The sequence below is a fragment of the Ips typographus genome, linkage group LG3, assembly GCF_016097725.1.
Source record: "Ips typographus isolate SLU linkage group LG3, UJ_Ityp_2.0, whole genome shotgun sequence".
In the NCBI taxonomy this organism is placed as follows: domain Eukaryota; kingdom Metazoa; phylum Arthropoda; class Insecta; order Coleoptera; family Curculionidae; genus Ips; species Ips typographus.
Genome location: NC_138424.1, coordinates 7,635,645 through 7,655,281, shown reverse-complemented (window position 1 = coordinate 7,655,281; position 19,637 = coordinate 7,635,645). Strand labels below are relative to the sequence as shown.

The window sequence follows — 19,637 nt, the reverse complement described above, 5'->3', positions numbered from 1 at the left end:
TTAAGTGCTTTTATAAAGCATTACAGTTTAAATTAAAAAAAATATATAACGTAAGACACAAAATGACAGACAAAAATAAAATTCTATTATTTCTTCATTGTCATTCATCTTCTTCTTCTTTAAGTGCCATCTCCTCTCAGAAGGTTGGCAATCATCATGGCTATCCTCACTTTCGATGCTGCAGCTCTAAACAACTCAGTGGAACTACAGTTATACCATCCTCTCAGGTTATTCAACCAAGAGATACGTCTTCTTCCTCTGCTTCTTTTCCCCTGTATCTTTCCCTGCATAATGTTCTGCAACAATACATATTTATCTCCCCTCATCACATGGCCCAGATATTGCAGCTTCCTTATTTTAATTGTGTTTAATATTTCCTTTTCGTTTCTCATTCTTCCCAGTACCTCCTCGTTTGTTACCATGTCCACCCAACTTATTCTCAAGATCCTTCTATATGACCGCATCTCGAATGCTTCCAGTCGGTCGCTTATCTCTTTCTTTAACGTCCAGGATTCCATCCCGTACAGCAACACCGAGAAAACATAGCATCTCAATATTCTGACTCTAAGGTGTAGATTAAGATCTCTACTGCATAACACATTCCTCATTTTGTTGAATATGGTTCTGGCCTGTCCAATTCTTGCTTTAATTTCTTCGGTGTACTCATTATCTTCATTAACCGTTGTTCCTAAGTATTTGTATTTGCTAACTTTCTCTATTGATTCTCCGTTGATCCATAGGTTTTCCTGTTGTTGAGCTGACTTTGTAATGATCATGAATTTGGTCTTTTTGATATTTAAGGTAAGTCCTCCTTCCTCACTGCTCTTCACTACTTGATCAACCAAGCTCTGTAACCCTCCTATTGTTTCGGCAATAAGTATGGTGTCGTCTGCCATCATATGGTGTCGTCATTCATACACAGTTGTTAAGGAAAATGCGTCGTAATTGATACAAAACGAAGTTAGACGAGATTTACGAAACTTATATGTTGTTTGGTTTTATTCTGTGAAACTGATGGTATTTTCAAAATTTTTAAACATCCTAGTGTAATTTTTTATTTTTAGTATTGAATCATCAGTACTGGAATCAACTCGAGCAATATTGGAAGGTGGAATATCATTTGTACATTATTTTTAAATTAATTTTGTTCAAATTTGTTCCTCTCAATAAGTACAGAAATAATAAAATTAATTTTCATGAGAATCCGGTAATAGAATAGAAACAGTAAAAGGATAAACAACAAAAAAATATAAAAATGTTTCCTGATCTCTATCGCAAACGTTGGACCTTTTTAGACAAAATCTTAGAACCAAATAAACATGGTAATTTTTCTCATCCCAGTTCACTTTTGGAGACGAAATTTGAACTTTATGCATCCGTAAATTGTGTTTTGGCTTAGTTACTTTTTGCTGCATAAAACATCACATTTTTGAACCTTTGTCATTCGAACAAAATCCGAATATTCAACGTCTGTATAGAGTTACATTCAAGAAGAAAAAATGGTAAAAAGCATACCTTCGTTACTTAGAACTAAAAAAGATTTGTTTTTTTAAATTCTAAGTAGCTTATCAACAGTTCTTTTTAATTTATTCAAAAAAGACAAAGTCATCACACTTTAGGCAACCCGAAGAGTAGTGTTACACTAAATCAGTGTAATCCATGTTAATTCTTCAACATTTAAGTGATGAACCCAAAAACCCATGAAGCCAAACATTTGTTGCTTCAGCATTCACAAACTAAATGTATGATCCCTCTATTCACATATCTAAATCACATCTTTTGGTTGCAAAGTATATTTTATTAAAGTTTTTCATCTTTCATTAACAAAAGCAATTTATACACCAGAGTTGGTCTGAATCCAGTCCCTAAAGTAGGAAATTCTTGCGTAAGCAGTTGGTTCTCCACCTTCGCACAGACTGGACCCAAAGGAAACAATACCAACTTCCACTCCGTTTACAACCAAAGGACCTCCAGAATCTCCAAAGCAGCCTCCACGTCCTCCAGCTCCAGAGGTACAAATGTGCTCGGCTCTAGCCCAGATGCCAAAATATTGTTGACAAACGGCGTTAGTAATGATAGGCAATTGGACGGTCATCAATTGAGAGGAAACGGAATTACTGGAGTCGCTCGTCATGCCTATAAATTTAAGTTTAATTCTTGTTAGCTTTAAGATTTTTTTTTATGATTTAATTACCCCATCCAGTAAGGACACCTGTCGATCCAGCAAAAGAACCTGAGTTAGAAGCAGCAAGAGCAATTGCGGCAATTCCTTGATTTTGTATAGGAATGTTTGCAGCTCTTAGAAGGGCGATGTCGTTGGCAATAAGAGAAGGGTTCCACTGAGCATGGACTGTGATTGCCTGGGCGGCAATACGCACTTGAAGAGGCTCATTTACGGTAGTAAAAGGGTTGTGAGCACCGGCAATAATTTGCACAGAGTTGGCACTGCAACAATAATTTGGTGATTTAGCTTCTCTCGATCTAATAAGCATACGTGTCAACACAGTGAGCAGCAGTTAGAGCCCATTGTTCACTAATAATGGAACCACCGCAGAAACCTGCGTTGTTGATGATCAAAGCAACTTGATAGGGAAAACCGTTACGTGGAGCTTCTACACCACCCACAACTCTTTCTACGGAAATTTGAGGAGCAGGGCCAATCGGGTCGACGGAGATTCTTATTGGCTTAAAATCGTTCCATACAGAATCGACCTCCTAGGAAAAAATTTACTGACCCATGTATTATTGTTTTAATGAAAACTTACCATCAGTTCGGGTTCATCAATGTCGGTTATTGGTTGGGCTGCAATCAAGGCGATGCACAAACCAACAAACAAAATACCCAAAAAAACAGAGTGCATGTTCCACATGATGTTTACTCTTGCTGTTTTCTTTTTTATCTTTTTCTCCACCTCTCCTCGTCTTGGGAGAACTGCCTTTTATAGTTCCACACAAAGTAAACTGCAGTCTATAAAAAATCTATCCATCTTAATTAATCGCTTTTTTTGGACAGATCATAACTCATTAATTATTAAATTTAATCTTTTTTTTTTCTAATTTTTCTTACATTTATCTTGCTTCCAGTATAAACAGGGTATTAAATTATATACAGAGTGGTAAAAAAATCAGAAACCTCTTACTCAAAATACTTACAAAAATTTACATTTTTAAAATAGATATCCAAAATTTTTACCATTGATTCTTGTTCAACACCAACCAGTCCAGTTTTAAGTGTCAATAATTCACCATTCGATAGCCAATCAAAAAATAAGTTGAGTTGCATTATGTAATTTTTCTGAAAAACGTTTCCTAAGATACAGCCCACCAAATTTCAATTTAAAAAATCGTTTTATAGTGTAAAACTGAACATTCAAGACTTGTGAGAGTCCAAATTTGTACTGAATAGTCTAAAAATTTGCTATTAACTACTAGGAATAGTCTTATAATTCGTTTTCTCAGACTGCCTTCCTGGTAAAAACTAAAAACAGTCCGGAAATCAAGACAAAGATTGTATTGTACATGTAAGTCATTTTTTGCTACTAAAAATAATCTAAAAGTTGATTTTTAAGGCTAGAACTAACTTTACTAGGACTAAAGAGAGTCCAAAAGTCTATTTTCAGGACTTTAATTAGTGTACAACGCAATTTTCTGAAACAAGACTAGAAGTAAATTAAATTTTCGGACTATTTTATTTCTCAAGACTAATATCGTAGCATTTGGTACCAAAATTTTTTACTTTTATTACTGAAGAAACTTGACTTTTGGAAATAGTCTTAAACTCGATTTTTCAGTCTTAAAAAGCACTAAAAACAGTCTGAATTTTTTAGAGATGCTACAATTTATTGTACCTATGAGTGTAGAAGTCAATTTAATAGTGAAGAAGCTTGAAATGACATTTTCAAGACTATGGACAGTGTACAAACTGGCTTTTAGGCCTGATAAGTCAAAAGATAGTATTGAAGCATCTTAAAGCACTAAAAACAGTCTAGATTTTTAAGAAATACTTGAGTTTTTAGCACTGAGGTGTCTAGAAGTCGATTTAATAGTCAAAAAGCTTAGAATGATATTTTAAGTCTATGGAGAATGTAAAAATTGTTTTTTTAAGTTTGCTATGTCAATAACTTCGATTTTCCAAGCTGAAAGCAGTTTTGAAACACTAAAAGTAGTCCAGAATTCTAAGAAAATGAAAAGCAAAGTAAAAGGTACGAAAAGTTAGTTTTCAAGACAATTTTTATGAATCTAATGTCAATGTCCTGTATCTAAGACTATTTTCAAGACTAAAATATTGAAATTTGTTTTCAAATTATGAAAACTTACTTCAAATGCAAATTTTACGTTTCTGATGTCACTTTTTGGTGTTCAAGTCAATTTTTAAGGTTTAAATGTATGAATTTGTAATAAAAAATTCTAGAAAAAGTGGTTTTTTATGCAAACAAGTCAATTTTGAATATTAAAGTCTCTGGATGTGTATGTGACAATTTTTAAGTTGGATTGGGTTAGTTTTGGGTCTTTGAACGTAATAACTGAATTATCTCGTAAACGAAGTTTCAAATTAGAATTGTATAGGAGATAATTAATTTTTCATCGTGAACAATAAAATTAAAAGAAACTGTAATTTTTGAAAAATATCCAGAGACGTAGAAAATAAGGCAAAAATATGAAAACCATCTTTCTGTATCTACGCTTCTGGAGAATGTTGGCAAACGTCATTCATAATGAGTATTAATTTCATGAGTGCTTGTTCCAAATTTGATGCAACGGTCTGACAGTTATGACAAAAAAACCGATTTTTTAAAGTGAAATTTGAAGTACTGTATTTTCCTTAGGAAGCCTTTTTCAGAAAAATGACATAATGTATGTTAACTTATTTGTTGATGGGCTATCGAATGGTGAATTATTGGCATTTAAAACTGGACCACCTTGTATTGCTTTTTTAAATAATTCTGTTTTTATGTCATTTTTAGCATTATCTTGCCATACCTGTAGTACTTAAACCCTCTTAGGTAAATGCGCTTTCTGGGTTCATAAGCAAACTAAAGTTAGTATTGGCGAGGTCTACCAATTCGCAAAAAATTCTGGCACACACTTTTGAAACATACTGTATTATTTCCATGAAAAAAGGGCGTACTTAGTACCTTCAGCTATCCACAATAAGTTTTTCTAAAGTAAAATCTCGAGCAAAGATCGCACAATATGGTGACTGCACATTTTCGTTTGTACGAAAGCATTTACATTCTTTAAACTGTACAGAATCGAAATACACAAAATAAGCATGTTTCGTTTATAAAAATTCAAAATATGGACAGTTTAAAAACTGACTACAATCTAGAGATTTTTAACAGAGTTTTATCTAAAGGAGTCAATTCACCCACATCCAACAACACAATTTACATAAGAAAATCACCTATACATATTTACATCTTTGGTACGATATCCCTCGTCTGTAACTCGTAATAAAAAGAAATACAAAAGAAACGAAGGGAAGAAGAGAAGAATAGTGACAAGTTGGCAGAATTTGTCGGATAACTAGAAGGAAGATCCTTTAACTTCTATTTCTGGCATCATAATCCTTTTCTTGGTATTGCATCTCATCCACACCATTCGGCCAGGAAACTATTATACTACTTAATAGAAACTCATCAAAGGACAGTTTCTAAAGATATAAAAAATGGTGAAAATCAAGGTTTTGATCTTCTAATAATGATTTTCTATTAACCTACACCACAAGAGTGTACAAAATATATTGAATTTACTAGATATAAATGGAAAATTTGTGAAAATTTTTGGCTGTATTGAAGATGAAAACAAATTTAAACAGAAAGACACTTTCAAAAATTTTTTAAGGAAACTCAGGATAATTCAACATAGTTTTACAGTTGCTAGCAATTTCACTGGTAAATCCTAGTTTCTCTTACCTCATAAATGGGTATTTTAATTTAAATAATTCACTCAAAATAACTAAAAACTATAAAAGTACCATCATAAATTTGGATATAAAGTAAATAACAAAAATAGAGATTTACATTAATTGGTGGGATTGGTATGTAAAACAGCATTTGTGATGCACATATCATAATGCACGCCTTGTGAGCTTTCCCTATCTTTGTGCGTTAAGATTCTTTTAAAATCTAGCTGTGTAATGGTCTATTGGCTCTTGGCAAAGCATCTGTGCCAAAGAATGTTCTTCTGCTGATCTAAAATTGATTGTAATTTAACTTAGCTTTTTTTTTGTTAGCTCCTCTAGGTTACAAGTTGGTAAATAAGTTTCAATTCATCTTTTCAGTTTAGGTACTTATCACTGTCACACAACATTTCTATTGAATTATTTTCCATGACCCTGCTACTCTAGGACTAGTTTCCAATAACACTAACAATTTTAGAACATATTTAACAGGGTAAAAGGTGAAGAAAAAGAAAATAATATGTATGCCTAAGCTAGCATTTATTTAATCAAAAATTCATTTCCCAAAAAAAAAAAAATCAAATCAGTTTAGACACCAGAGTTGGTTGAGATCCAAGACCTAAAGTTGGAAACCCTAGCGTAGACAGAAGGATGTCCAGCAGTGCAAGCGCTAGCTCCGAAGGAGACAACACCAACTTCGACACCGCTGACCACCAATGGACCACCAGAGTCACCGTTGCAGGCACCACGTGCACCAGCTCCGGAGGTACAGATGTGTTGAGCCTGGACGATGCTTCCGAAAGAGCTTTGACAGACCGCGTTCGTGATGATAGGCAATTGAACGGTCCTCAATTCAGATGAGATAGAGTTGCTAGAGTCGCTGGTCCTGCCCCATCCAGAAAGGACAGCAGTAGATCCGGCAAAGTTACCAGAGCTGGCAGGAGCTAGAGAAACGGCAGAGATTCCGGTGGAACCGATAGGGATGGAAGTTGCTCTGAGCAGAGCAATGTCGTTAGCCAAATTTGAAGGATTCCATTGAGCGTGGACAGTACGAGCTTGAGCAGCAAAACGCACTTGAGTAGGTTCGTTAACGGTGGTCGTGGGGTTGTGGGCACCAGCGATGATTTGTACAGAGGTAGCCCTGAATTAGAATCACTGTCACTTACTTCTTCAAAAGAGTAAAGAAAACCACACTTACGTGTCAACGCAGTGGGCAGCAGTTAACACCCAAGTGTTACTGATGATGGAACCACCGCAAAACCCGGAGTTGTTGATGATCAAAGCAACTTGATAGGGAAATTGGTTACGGGCGGCTACAGACCCACCAACAATCCTGCTTCCTTCAGGTACTTCTGGGGCTGGGCCAATAGGCTCAACGTAGATGTTTATGGGTTTAATGTTAGCCCAGTCATAGCCCAACTCCTTTAATAATAAAACACAGGATTACAATAAAAACAAAAAATAAATACTAAAAATAACTTACGACACTGGGGTCGGCGGCTACAAAAGTGCTGAGGAAGCAAACAAAGGCGAAAACTGCTACTTTCATTTTGGCACTGTGGATAAGCTACCAAACTGTGCTCTACCCTACCGTCCTGAGCTTTTTATACCTATAGTATCTAATCCTCATCACCCTGAATTGTTATTCAATCATCAAATAGTCTTAGTCTTGTCCATTTTTTAAGCCGATAATCACCTAAGTCAATTCTAATTGATATTATTATTTTTTTAACGCGAAAGCTTACGAATATAGATTGTTTAGACTCTAAAACTGCAAAGTCAGAGAGGGTTAACGCGTGATCCAAGTTTCGCAAGCGTAACACTGGATAAGCTTCAGTTTGCTAGATATTTTAGCCTATTTAATATGTAAGTCATGTGGATTAATTTAAGGCAGGTAAAATGCAAATAACAAAAGGAAATTTATGCAAAATTACATCCAAATATAGTCCAACAGTTTTATGTAAAAAAAATGAATAAACTCTGTAGTACTACCTCATTTTTGCTCTTTGATCAGTTGAATCAATTTGGTGCTTTAGTAGCATAGAAGGTACTCTTTAATTCCTATAGAAAAGAGTAACAGAAGATTTTAGTGACATGTCAAATAAATAATCTTCTCTTAAATCTAAAATGTTCTCTGTATTTTGGACTAGTTGTAATAACTATAACCGAGATACAGTTTTCGGTGTTTCTTATTCTGTTCTGTTATTTGCCTGTTCTCTTTTGTTATTTCCTCTTTAGGAATTATCACTCAAACTTCTAATCTATTGGGAAATAGATATTAAGAAAAGATTTTAGAAATATCAGTTCATTTAATATTTTCACTATCAAATTACAAAAAATATATGTGGAACAACATTAATGTAACTCTTTAGCTGTTCTTTTTCAATGATATTTTAATTTGAATTCGTATCCACACCATTTAAACCAAAAGGGTCAAGTGAATTTCAGAACAGGTCAGACGTAATTCAGAATAAGGAACTGCAATTCAGAAACCATCAAATCAAGTTCAGAACATTCAAAGGCAATTCCATAAAATACATGATCTGTGGATAAAATTACCCCTCGAGCCGGAGGCCCTCGTGTTGTACCCTATCGACCTCATGCATTATTGTCCTTATAATGCCCTTGGTATCTTAATTACTATAATATACTTTATAACACAGTGAATGTTATGAAAAAAATAACACAATTTAGGTTCCAAAAATTAAACTGAATTACAGTTGCCTATTCTGAATTGCACTTGACATTTTCTGAATTACAATTAACTATTCTAAATTACACTTGATTCTTTCTGAATTTCAAATGAATACTCTGAATTACAGTTAGAAATGGTGTACATGACAAAAGACACTTTTTGTAAAAGTCCGGTTACATAATCATATGTGATATTGTTTAATAACATTAAGGTGTGCAAAACTCAAGGCCTATATTTTAATATATCGACAATAATCATAAATAAAGTTCGTAAATCATCTTTTGCCGATCAACTTAATACGTTATTGATCCCCAAATTAATATCACTGTCTAACGGTAAATAATCAGGCGATTAACTTTATCTTTTTAATAATAAATTTGCTGCCTGACTTTTTTTACAATGTTTTTGTTTTTAATTGACGTCACGATGGTCTGTGTCAGATAATATGACATACAATGGGGTGTAACATAGGTTTAGTATTATGTTTTTTTAACCAGAAAAATCGGAAACATTTGGTAAAATAAAATGTTTAAAGGTAGTTAAATTTACTTCATACATACACAAAATGTATTAATAGACTTCTTTTGCTACTGCTATGTAGGAAAATGATAAGAGATAATCTGAACTGGACTGTTGAATGGATAAAAGTTGAAATATCTTGTTTACAGGAACTAGACTAACATGTTATATGTTATTGAATTAAAAATGTCTCTTTAATCCCTTGTGTTTTATCATATTTTTGTTATTAAAACTTTAGACGCTCTGTCTATAAAATGTTAAAACAAACATTAGAAAATCATATCTTTCTGTCAATCTAATGTTGTTAAAGTGAGGTTTTAACAGACCACAGAGACTATCAAAATTTTTTTTAACGTTGAATATATATTATACAGGGTGGTCCAGTTTTGTATGTCAATAATTCACCAATCCATAGCCAATTAAAAAATAAGTTGACATTCATTATGTCATTTTCCTGAAAAGTGCTTCCTAAGGAAAATACAATCTTTCAAATTTCTGTTTAAAAAATCGGTTTTTTTGTCATAACTGTCAGACCAACATTAGATTGCAATATTGATCAAATTTGGAACAAGCACTTTATTATACGTTATTACGGTCAAAGACCCAAAACTAACCCAACCCAACTTAAAAATTGTCTTGGAAACGGAAAATTCACTTAAGAAGTTTAAAAAATATTATTGTAGCCAGTTTTCATAGTTTCCAGACAAACTAAAAGACTTGAAAATTGAATTAAAAAAGATAAACATTTCAGCAGCTTAAAAATTGTGTTTGTAACCAGTTTTCATGCAAATCGAGAGACTTTAATACTAAAAATTGACTTGTAGACATAAAAACTACTTTTTCAAGAATTTGTTACTACAAATTCATACATTTAAACCTTAAAAATTGACTTGAACCCCAAAATGTGACTGAACTAATGAAAAGTGACGTCAGAAGCTTAAAATTTGCATTTGAAGTAAGTTTCTTAAAGACAAATTTCAATATTTTAGTCTTGAAAATAGATGCAGAACATTGACATTAGATTCATGAAAATTGTCTTGAAAACGAACTTTTCGTGCTTTTTACTTTGCTTTTCATTTTCTTCGAATTCTGGACTATTTTCAGTGCTTCAAAACTGCTTTCAGCTTGGAAAATCGAGTTTCAAGACTATCTTCACCAAGTTATTGACATAGCAAACTTAAAAAACAATTTTTACATTCTTCATAAACTTAAAATGGCATTCGAAGCTTTGTCACTATTAAATCGACTTCTAGACACCTCAGTGCTAAAAATTCGGGTATTTCTTAATAAACTAGACTATTTTTAGTGTTTTAAGGCTGTTTTCAGTGCCTCAAATCGAGTTTCAATACTATCTTTACAAAGTTTTTGACTTATCAGGCCTAAAAGCTAGTTTGTCCACTGACCATAATCTTGAAAATGTTATTTCAAGCTTCTTCACTTTTAAATTGACTTCTACACTCATAGGTGCAATAAATTGTAGCATCTCTAAGAAATTCAGACTGTTTTTAGTGCTTTTTAAGACTGAAAAATCGAGTTTAAGACTATTTCCACAAGTCAAGTTTCTTCAGTAATAAAAGTAAAAAATGTTGGTACCAAATGCTACAATAATAGTCTTGAGAACTAATTTTTAGAAATAAAATTGTCCAAAAATTTAATTTACTTCTAGACTTGTTGTCCAGTCCAGAAAATTGAGTTGTACACCAATTAAAGTCTTGAAAATATACTTTTGGACTCTCTTTAGTCCTAGTAAAGTCAGTTCTAGCATTAAAAGTCAACTTTTATATTATTTTTAGTAGTAAAAAATGAGTTTCATGCACAATACAATCTTTGTCTTGATTTCCGGACTTTTTTTAGTTCTTGAATGCCAGTTTCAGACACTCAACCAGGATGGCAGTCTGAGAAAGCGAATCATAAGACCATTCCTAGTAGTAAAAAAGTTTTTAGACTATTCAGTACAAATTTGGACTTTCACAAGTCTTGAATGTTCAGTTTTAAACTATAAAACGATTTTTTAAATGGAAATTTGGAGGACTGTATCTTCCTTAGGAAACGTTTTTCAGAAAAATGACACAATGCAAGTCAACTTATTTTTTGACTATCAAATGGTGAATTATTGACACTTAAAACTGGACCACCCTGTATATGACCTTTTAATATCTAGTTTATAGCAACTAGACAAACATGTTATAAGAAGATTTGTTATTAATTCTTTATTGTACCATCACATTTTTTCTATTATATGGAAAAGATAAAGAAATGGGACAGATCTTTTGATGAAAGCAAATGAGATTTTGCCAAAACATTAGAAAACCGTTTATTTCTGTCCAGTAAGGTAACAGAAACTATCAGACCTTTTGTGAACTTGAAACAAATTTGAAAGAAAATGATTATATCAGTATTCTAACTTATTCTTCTAGAAATTGAGATATTAAAAAAAACTATTTTATTGCGACTTATATTTTTAGACATGATGCTGATGATGTTCCAGAATAAGAGATTATGTCCATCAGCCTAATCGTTATTTTTTTGTTGAAAAATCGATTGTTTTACACAATTAGGTATTAAAAGGATTAATATGCAATTAACTTTTTAGGAAAACTTTGCCTATCTAAGATAACGTCACAAATTTAAAAAAACATCAGTAGTGATTTTTGTATATAAAAACCCTGAATAAACGAAGATAAGACATAGTCTGGCCTGGCTACTTTTGGTAGATTGTCAAGATGAAAATCGCACTTTTTGCTTTCGCTTGCTTGCTCAGCACTTTGGTGACTGCTGAAGTAGAGCAGGTATGTTATTTTTCTGGTTTGTTAAGTTTTTTTAAGCTAAAAAAATTTATTGCAGGAACTAAACTATGATTGGGCCAACATTAAACCGTTGGACCTGTTTGTGGAACCCATTGGACCTCCAGCTCCTCAACCTTCCGGCGAATCAGGATCCAGGATCGTTGGAGGTTCTGTAGCTAGCCGCAACCAATTTCCTTTCCAAGCCGCTCTTGTTATCAACAACTCTGGTTTCTGCGGTGGTTCCATCATCAGTAACACTTGGGTCTTGACCGCTGCCCATTGCATTGACACGTAAGTATTCTAATTTTTAATTTGATTTAAAAAAATTCAATTTGTTTTGTGTGACATAATTAGTGCCACTTCCGTGCAAGTCATTTTGGGTGCTCACAATCCAATGACCACCACCAACGAGCCCACCCAAGTGCGATTGGCTGCTCAAGCTCGTACAATTCATGCTCAATGGACCCCTCAAACTCTTGCCAATGACATTGGGCTCCTTAGACTTACCTCCATTCCCATTGGACAAACTGGAATTTCCGCTATCTCTTTGGCTCCTGCTAGCTCTGGCAACTTTGCCGGATCTACCGCTAGGGTTTCTGGATGGGGTATGTTACACCCTTAATACGTTTCGCATTAATTCACCCGATATTATTACAGGTAGAACCACTGACTCTAGTAACGCTATCTCCAGTGAATTGAGGTTCGTCGATGTACCAGTCATCACCAACGCCGTTTGTCAAGCTTCCTACGGAAGTATCGTTCAAGCACAACATATTTGCACTTCTGGAGCTGGTGGACGTGGATCTTGCAATGGCGACTCTGGTGGTCCTCTTGTTCTCAACGGTGTTGAAATCGGTATTGTGTCTTTTGGAGCTACCAGTTGCCAGGCTGGACATCCCAGCGCTTTCGCCAGGGTTTCCACCTTTAGGGCTTGGATCACATCCAACGCTGGTGTATAAACTGATTTGCAAACACTTCTTTAATCCTGCTATATGTTACGTATCACAGTAAAAAAATAAAGTTAATTTTGTTGTCATGAAAATGTATTTTATTTTTATTGTAGTGATGATGTAATAAAAAACTGTAACAAAATCGGTTTATTCCTTTAAAAATCATCGTTTTGGTTGAGGTGATGTACAATCAGTAGAACCAGGTGCTCTTATTTCCATGCTGCATTTGAATTATTCTTCTTGATATATGTTGTTATTATTATGTTAATCAGATTAGTTCTCTTAGAGATAAAACCTCAGAACCTCATAAAACTGTAAAAAACTTAACTTTCTAAGAATGGATCACTACTATTCACACATAATCCGCGATGATGAGAGCTTTTCTAATCTATTAAGTCAAAACTTATTTAAAAAGAGATTCAGTTATGGAATAAGAAAAACAAATTATTTTTCATTTTGGTGAAATAGATGACCAACCAGTAGAATGTTACAGGAAAAAACCAATATTACGCTTGAACTTGCGTTTAAATGTTTCGCATTGTGTAAGTGTCTAAATTGCATCATTTAACACTGACATTGCTATAAAAGAGTTATCGGTTAATTTAACACTTTCAACAGCAACAAATTATAAAAAATTAATGACCTCTAATGTGAGTTGAATTATTGTTGCAGTTCATGTATAAAAACCCTGCAACACCCCCAGAAATGACCATAAACTTTTCAGAGAAGAAATCATCATGAATACTGTTGTATTATTTTCTATGGTGCTGCTGGCAGTGATGATGGTAAAAGCTTTCTAGAATTGCTTGAGTTTTTTTTACGTTGATTTTTAGGTGGTTTCAAATGGAGCTCCGCAAGGAACAAATTATGGATCTAGCCGTCAAGTTGATGGTCAAGTCTCTGGACAAGGTGGATTTGGTTACAGCATGAGCGCCGGAGCTTCAGGTGATTGTTTTTACGGTTTTTTGCATGTTTTGGACCTGAATTTTTAATGAAAGGCACTGGTCAAACTGGAACTCAAGGAACTGGCAGTTCTTCGACTGGTTCCTCAAGTGGTAGCAGTAGCAGCTTGGTAAAACGTGACCTGGGTACTGCACGAGGACATAGCGCCTCCTGCAACAGAGGTCAAGGTCCTCCACCACCACGTAAGTTTAACAATATTTTTTTTTATTATTACTACAAACTACAGCTTTCTACAACTGAATGCCAGAAAATTTGCATTAATGATTGATATTGATTTTCAGCTGCCAACTTCACTTCATCCGGCTAACGCAATTCACTGGATTTGCTGTATGTTTACTAGCAAGAAAGTAATAAAAATACCCATGAAAGTATGATAGTTTTAATATCCGTAAAAGTATCCTCTAAAATGTTACATATTAAGTTGTGGAATAAGTTTCAACGTTTACTGATGCTTGGGCACCGTTCGATCCGTAATCCACTGTTGAGGATCGCTGAACTTCCCCATTCTAATATTGATTTAGATTAGTTAAGATAACTTATTAAACTTTGAATATCTACAAACCTGAGAATTATCAAAGTTGCCACCAGATGGTGGTGGTGGTGGTGGTGGAGGCGGTCCGTGGAATGGAGGAGGTCTCATTTGAGGCGCGGCCTCTCCGAAGAACTGAAAATCAATGATATTTAAGATCTGACACGAATGGCAAAAGAGGGTAAACTTTTTAAGCTAAACGATTTGTAAAAAGAAGAGTAAAAAAAAATGGAGAAGATATAAGAAATAATGTTTTATAGTAGGAGCTACATAGTCCAAAATTAAAAACAAATAATACGATGGAATCATAGTAAAGCTACATATGGAGCTGGTCCAAGATTCTCCAAATAAAAATACATTGGTTGATTGGAGATTTGATTTGTTTCATAGTTATTCATCATCTTACCATTAAAGCAACAGCACCCAAAAACACTGTCAGCAGAAACTTTTTATCAAACATTTTATCTGACGCCCATAATTCCATTGATCTGCTGTTTATAGTTAGTCAAATTGCGTGCAAAAAATTGTTCATGTTGTAAGGTTACGGTAAAAACAACAAAACACCAAAAAGGCGTATACAATTATCGTTTTCCTTCACCTAATTATCAGAATTTAATTATTACAATCACGGAAAAAACTGGATTTTGAGCATATATAAATGTTTTGGAATGGCTTATTGATAGAAAAGTGGTATCAGTGCAAAGATTCCCAAAAACTGAATTCCAATCCAAGCAAGATGAAATCGATTTTGGTCGTTTTGATGATTGCTGCTTTCTTGGTAAGTGCTTGTTATTGATTATTTGTCTAAACTATATGAAAACTTGTGCAAAAATGTAATTTTTTGTTATAACATAATTTTGCTTATAGGGATCTCTAGCCATTTGTAAAATATGGATTTTAGTATATTTGTTTGTTGTATTTTGTTAATAAGTAGTATATTTTTTTAATCTGTATTGTCTTTGCACAAGTTATTCATACAACAAAATTGTGAGAAAATATGGTATTGCATAAGTTTTTAGACCTCTTTAGACTTTATTCTATCAAAATAGAGTTGTTGACCAAACATTTACATACATGTAACATTTCCTGATTTTGTTTCAGTTCGCTCAAGGCGTATTGGCACAAGGTGGTGGAGGACCAGGCGGACAAGCAGGAGGTCAAGCAGGAGCAGGATTTGGTTTTGGGTTCAACGCAGGAGCTGGTGGTGGAGCTGATGGTGGAGCTGGTGCTGGAGGTGCAGGAAGAAAATGATTTAATATACTTATTAATCAAACGCAGTTTTGGTGGCTACGATTTTGAAATAAACATGATATAAATAATAAGTAAAGCGTAGTTTAATTTACCAATTACGTCAAAACTTTTCGAACCAACAAATCTGATAAATCTCACGGTTTGAGAACATTTTCAAACAAATATTTATGGTAATAATATTTTCTTAAAGTGGATTTTGTTTTGACTTTTATGCGCAGTTATATGGTAATAATTTCAATTATTCCTTTCGTCTGTTGAAGATATTAAAAAATGATCAATTATAATCACATTAATGATAACAACAAAACACTGTAAACTGTTGCAAATCCATATACCATATCAATATATTAAACTCAATGAACTTAACTGTGTAGCACTTATACTGAAGTTTTTGATTGGACTTCTTAAATCATAGAAATTTGGACTCTTGTCTTTTTGGTATTTGCTTTCTCAGCTTAGAAGTTATGACAGGTGTGGCAATTATTTGTAGTGAGCTTTTATGAGCAGATTTAGACTTTTTTAGCTGTTTTGTGTGTTATCTCTATTTTTGACAAGCTCCACTTTGTTTTTCATTTTGTTCTGCTTATCTCTTTGTTATACTCTCTACGGTTTGCCCTATAGTGGTCTCAGTCATTCTTGACTGAATGCTTCATTAAATGGACTGGTTTTTCTTAGTTTTCCACACCATCAAACTGTTTCCCTTGTCAATTTAACTTTGAAGATATTGAAATTGTAGCCACATAAGTTAAAATTTAAAAAATACTTTTTTAATATCTTGAAAAAACCTTTTAAACAGAATTATATTTGATATTAGGAAATAACCGTAAAAGCGATGGTTACAGGTTTGAATAACTACTATATGGTCAATTTTGATTTTATCGCACTTTGTCAGTACGTGCTTTTTTGTAACTTTACTGCCCGTTGTCCTCAGAAACCGACAGTAAAAATGATCAAAAGTCCTAGAGCGTAAAGTTGATGATTTAAACATGTGAATTTAACCATGTCAGTTAAATTTTATTTACGAGCAGTATTTGTCCATTCTTTTGATTTGTAAGGCTTAATTTTAAATTCTATTCATCTGAGATGAATAACTTATGCTTAAATTCGCCGCAATGTATTATGAACATAAATCACAGAATAATTTACATCACGTTTTGTCTTAGGTTTATATGTAATTATTATTAACAAAGGCAATAAATATTTAAAACGTAAATTAGATTAATCAATAATTAGCGATAAATAGATTATACAGGGTGGTCCAGTTTTAAATGTCAATAAGTTACCACTTGACCATCAAAAGATAAGCTAACATGTATTATGTAATTTTCCTGGAAAAAGGAAAATACAGTCCTTCAAATTTCAGTTTTTTGTTATAACTGACAGACCGTTGGAGCAATTTTGATCAAGTTTGTATAACAAGCACTTATGAAATTCAAAAAATTCCGGTGCCGTAGATACAGGAAGATTGTTTTCATTTTTCCGTCTTATCAGTCACTAGATATTTTTTAAAAATGACAGTTTTGTTTTAATTTTAGTTGTTCAAGCTGAAAAAGAAAGTATCTCTTATTAAATTCTGATTTGAAACTCCGTTTACCAGATAATTGAGTTGAGTAACGTTCAAAGACCCAAAACCAACCCAACCCAACAACAAAAATTGTCTTGAAAAGAGTCAAAATTGACTTAAGAAGCTTTAAAAAATCTCTGTTGCCAGTTTTCATAATTTCCGGACAAATTGGAAAACTTTAGTGTTGAAAATGGACTTAGAAACCAATAAGTTGGCTTTAAAACAGAGAAAATTGACTTGAGAGGCTTAAAAATTGTCTTTCTAACCAGTTTCATAGTTTCTGAACAAATTGAAAGACTTTAGTATTGAAAATTGACTTGTAGACATGAAAACTACTTTGTCTAGAAGTTTTGACTACAAATTAACACATTTAAACCTTGAAAATTGACTTGGACACTAAAAAGTGACTGAACCTATAAAAAGTGACATTAGAAGCTTAAAATTTTCATTTGAAATAAGTTTTCATAATTATTGAAGACAAACTTCAATATTTTAGTCTTGAAGTTCATACAAGTTGACTTCAAGACTATCTTTACAAGTTCCTTTCTTATTTCCTTAAAACTCTGGACTATTTTTAGTGGTTCAAAACTACTTTCAGCTTGGAAAATCGAGTTTCAAGACCATCTTCAACAAGTTTATGACATTGCAGACTTAAAAAACAATTTTTACATTTTCCGTAGGCTTAAAAATGTCATTTCAAGCTTCTTCACTAATAAATTGACTTCTAGACACCTCAGTGCTAAAACTTCGAGCATTTCTTAAAATGCTAGTCTGTTTTAAGCGCGCTAAGGCGGTTTTAAGCCTGAAAAATCAAGTTTCAAGACTATCTTCACAAAGTCTTTGACTTATCAGGACTGGAAGCAAGTTTCTAACTTGTCCATAGTCTTGAAAATGTCATTTCAACCTTCTTCACAATTAGATTGACTTTGACACTCATCGGTGCAAAAAATTGGTCCGTTTCTAAAAAATTCGGACTGGTGCTTTTAAGACTGAAAAATCGTGTTTAAGACGATCTATAATAGTAAAAGCCAAGTTTCAGACTCTTTATTAATCAATTAACAAAGTTTGGCACTAAATGCTACTATATTAGTCTTGAAAGCTAAATTTTAGAAATAAATTAGTCCGAATATTTCCCTCATGTGTTAAATGTCCCATATGAGCAGTGCATTTTCACCAGAATGACAGCGATAATTGCATTCTAAAGTGATAATTGCATTTCGATAATTGCACTGTACGTATCTATAACGACTGCATTGTTGTAGAGCCTATTGCTAGTATACTAATTGTTGTCTTTGCGCAGTTTTTTGACTTTTTATAACCAAACAATGTCAAACGCGATGTCAACAATAAATTAATGAACGGTTTGGAACTTGTTCATTGAGCTCCATTGAGCAATCTATAGTTGCAGCAAAACCAAAACATTTTCTTTATTCGGGAAATATTCCCCAAAATTACATTCGTGCCTTAAAAATGACCTGATAATTCTGCGTTCAAACTTGTTATCTTTGCAAACTGCATTCGGTCATTTTCATATTTTTTTCTAAAAAAGCCCTCCACCTTCGGTGTCGGGCTCTTTCGCCAAAAAAATATGAAAATAAACTCATGCAGTTAAGAGATAACAAGTTTTCACGCAAAATTATCGGTAATTTTTATGCACTTGTGCAATTACCCCCGAAAATTGAATTTGGACTGTTTTGAGTGTTTAATTGATTTCTACACTTAACTCAGTCAAAAAAATTCAGTTGTACACCAATTCGAATTGAAAATACAGTTTTGGGCTTTCTTTAGTCTTAGTAAAGTAATTTCTAGCCTTAAAAGTACTTTTAGACTATTTTTATTATATTATACAGTTTCAGACAATTCAGAATGAAATTTGGAGGAATGTATCTTCTTTAGGAAGTGCTTTTCAGGAAAATTACATAATGCATGTCATCTTATCTTTTGATAAGTTATCAAGTGGTAAATTATTGACATTTAAAACTGGACCACAGACAGACAGGACCAGATTACAGTAAGATTCTATAAATTTGTGCAGTGATGTAGTTTTTAATTTTTACGCAGGGTACATAAATTATTGTATTACATTATAAGTCAGACTTGTTACACCATTTTGGAATAGTGTAAACAAACCTTCTGAAAGTAAAGAATACTTACACATTATTTAAAATAATTTTATTTGGCATTTTTTTCAAAAATAACATAGTTAATAATTAAATAAAGAAAAATCAAATAAATAATTACTTTTTTCACCTTTATTGACGCCACCATTATCAAGTTTTTTTTATAAATTACCCTCCAATAAGCTACAAATAATTGACCACATATTACTCAAACATAATCATTATATTTGCATTAAATCGTGCAACACGACAAGGATAAATTATTGAAATTGTTATATTATTGTCTATTATTTATTCACTAGCCGGAAGTCGAATTTTTATGTTCCAAATACGTGTTACATGTTTTGTAGAATCATCA

General features: G+C 33.2%; 3 protein-coding genes and 2 long non-coding RNA genes across 6 annotated transcripts; 3 read left to right on the top strand and 2 right to left on the bottom strand.

The window, feature by feature from the left end:
* Window positions 1-1,777: 1,777 nt before the first annotated feature.
* On the bottom strand, window positions 1,778-7,545 carry LOC145725987 (transmembrane protease serine 9-like). The gene is made up of 7 exons (XM_081974909.1): window positions 7,386-7,545; window positions 7,101-7,324; window positions 6,494-7,043; window positions 2,766-2,936; window positions 2,495-2,715; window positions 2,195-2,445; window positions 1,778-2,136 (listed from the first exon to the last, which is right to left on the bottom strand). The coding sequence occupies exons 1-7, from the start codon at window positions 7,449-7,451 to the stop codon at window positions 1,835-1,837; spliced, it is 1,785 nt and encodes a 594-aa protein (XP_081831035.1). The 5' UTR covers window positions 7,452-7,545; the 3' UTR covers window positions 1,778-1,834.
* Window positions 7,546-11,745: 4,200 nt separating this feature from the next.
* Window positions 11,746-12,944, top strand: LOC145727263 (brachyurin-like). Its single transcript, XM_081976781.1, has 4 exons — window positions 11,746-11,905; window positions 11,961-12,193; window positions 12,257-12,507; window positions 12,560-12,944. Exons 1-4 carry the CDS (start codon window positions 11,840-11,842, stop codon window positions 12,859-12,861), a joined length of 852 nt encoding a protein of 283 aa, XP_081832907.1. The 5' UTR covers window positions 11,746-11,839; the 3' UTR covers window positions 12,862-12,944.
* A 540-nt stretch (window positions 12,945-13,484) lies between these two features.
* On the top strand, window positions 13,485-14,184 carry LOC145727267 (uncharacterized). Its single transcript, XM_081976787.1, has 4 exons — window positions 13,485-13,637; window positions 13,686-13,797; window positions 13,851-13,997; window positions 14,097-14,184. Exons 1-4 carry the CDS (start codon window positions 13,590-13,592, stop codon window positions 14,120-14,122), a joined length of 333 nt encoding a protein of 110 aa, XP_081832913.1. The 5' UTR covers window positions 13,485-13,589; the 3' UTR covers window positions 14,123-14,184.
* On the bottom strand, window positions 14,181-15,553 carry LOC145727270 (uncharacterized). Of its 2 annotated transcripts, none has more exons than XR_014177846.1 (3): window positions 15,419-15,553; window positions 14,378-14,479; window positions 14,181-14,321 (listed from the first exon to the last, which is right to left on the bottom strand). It is a non-coding gene; the product is annotated as an uncharacterized LOC145727270 (long non-coding RNA). The 2 variants fall into 2 exon arrangements; XR_014177845.1 differs by lacking the exon at window positions 15,419-15,553 and adding an exon at window positions 14,751-14,883.
* Window positions 14,963-15,671, top strand: LOC145727269 (uncharacterized). Its single transcript, XR_014177844.1, has 2 exons — window positions 14,963-15,122; window positions 15,446-15,671. It is a non-coding gene; the product is annotated as an uncharacterized LOC145727269 (long non-coding RNA).
* The last annotated feature ends 3,966 nt before the right edge of the window (window positions 15,672-19,637 follow it).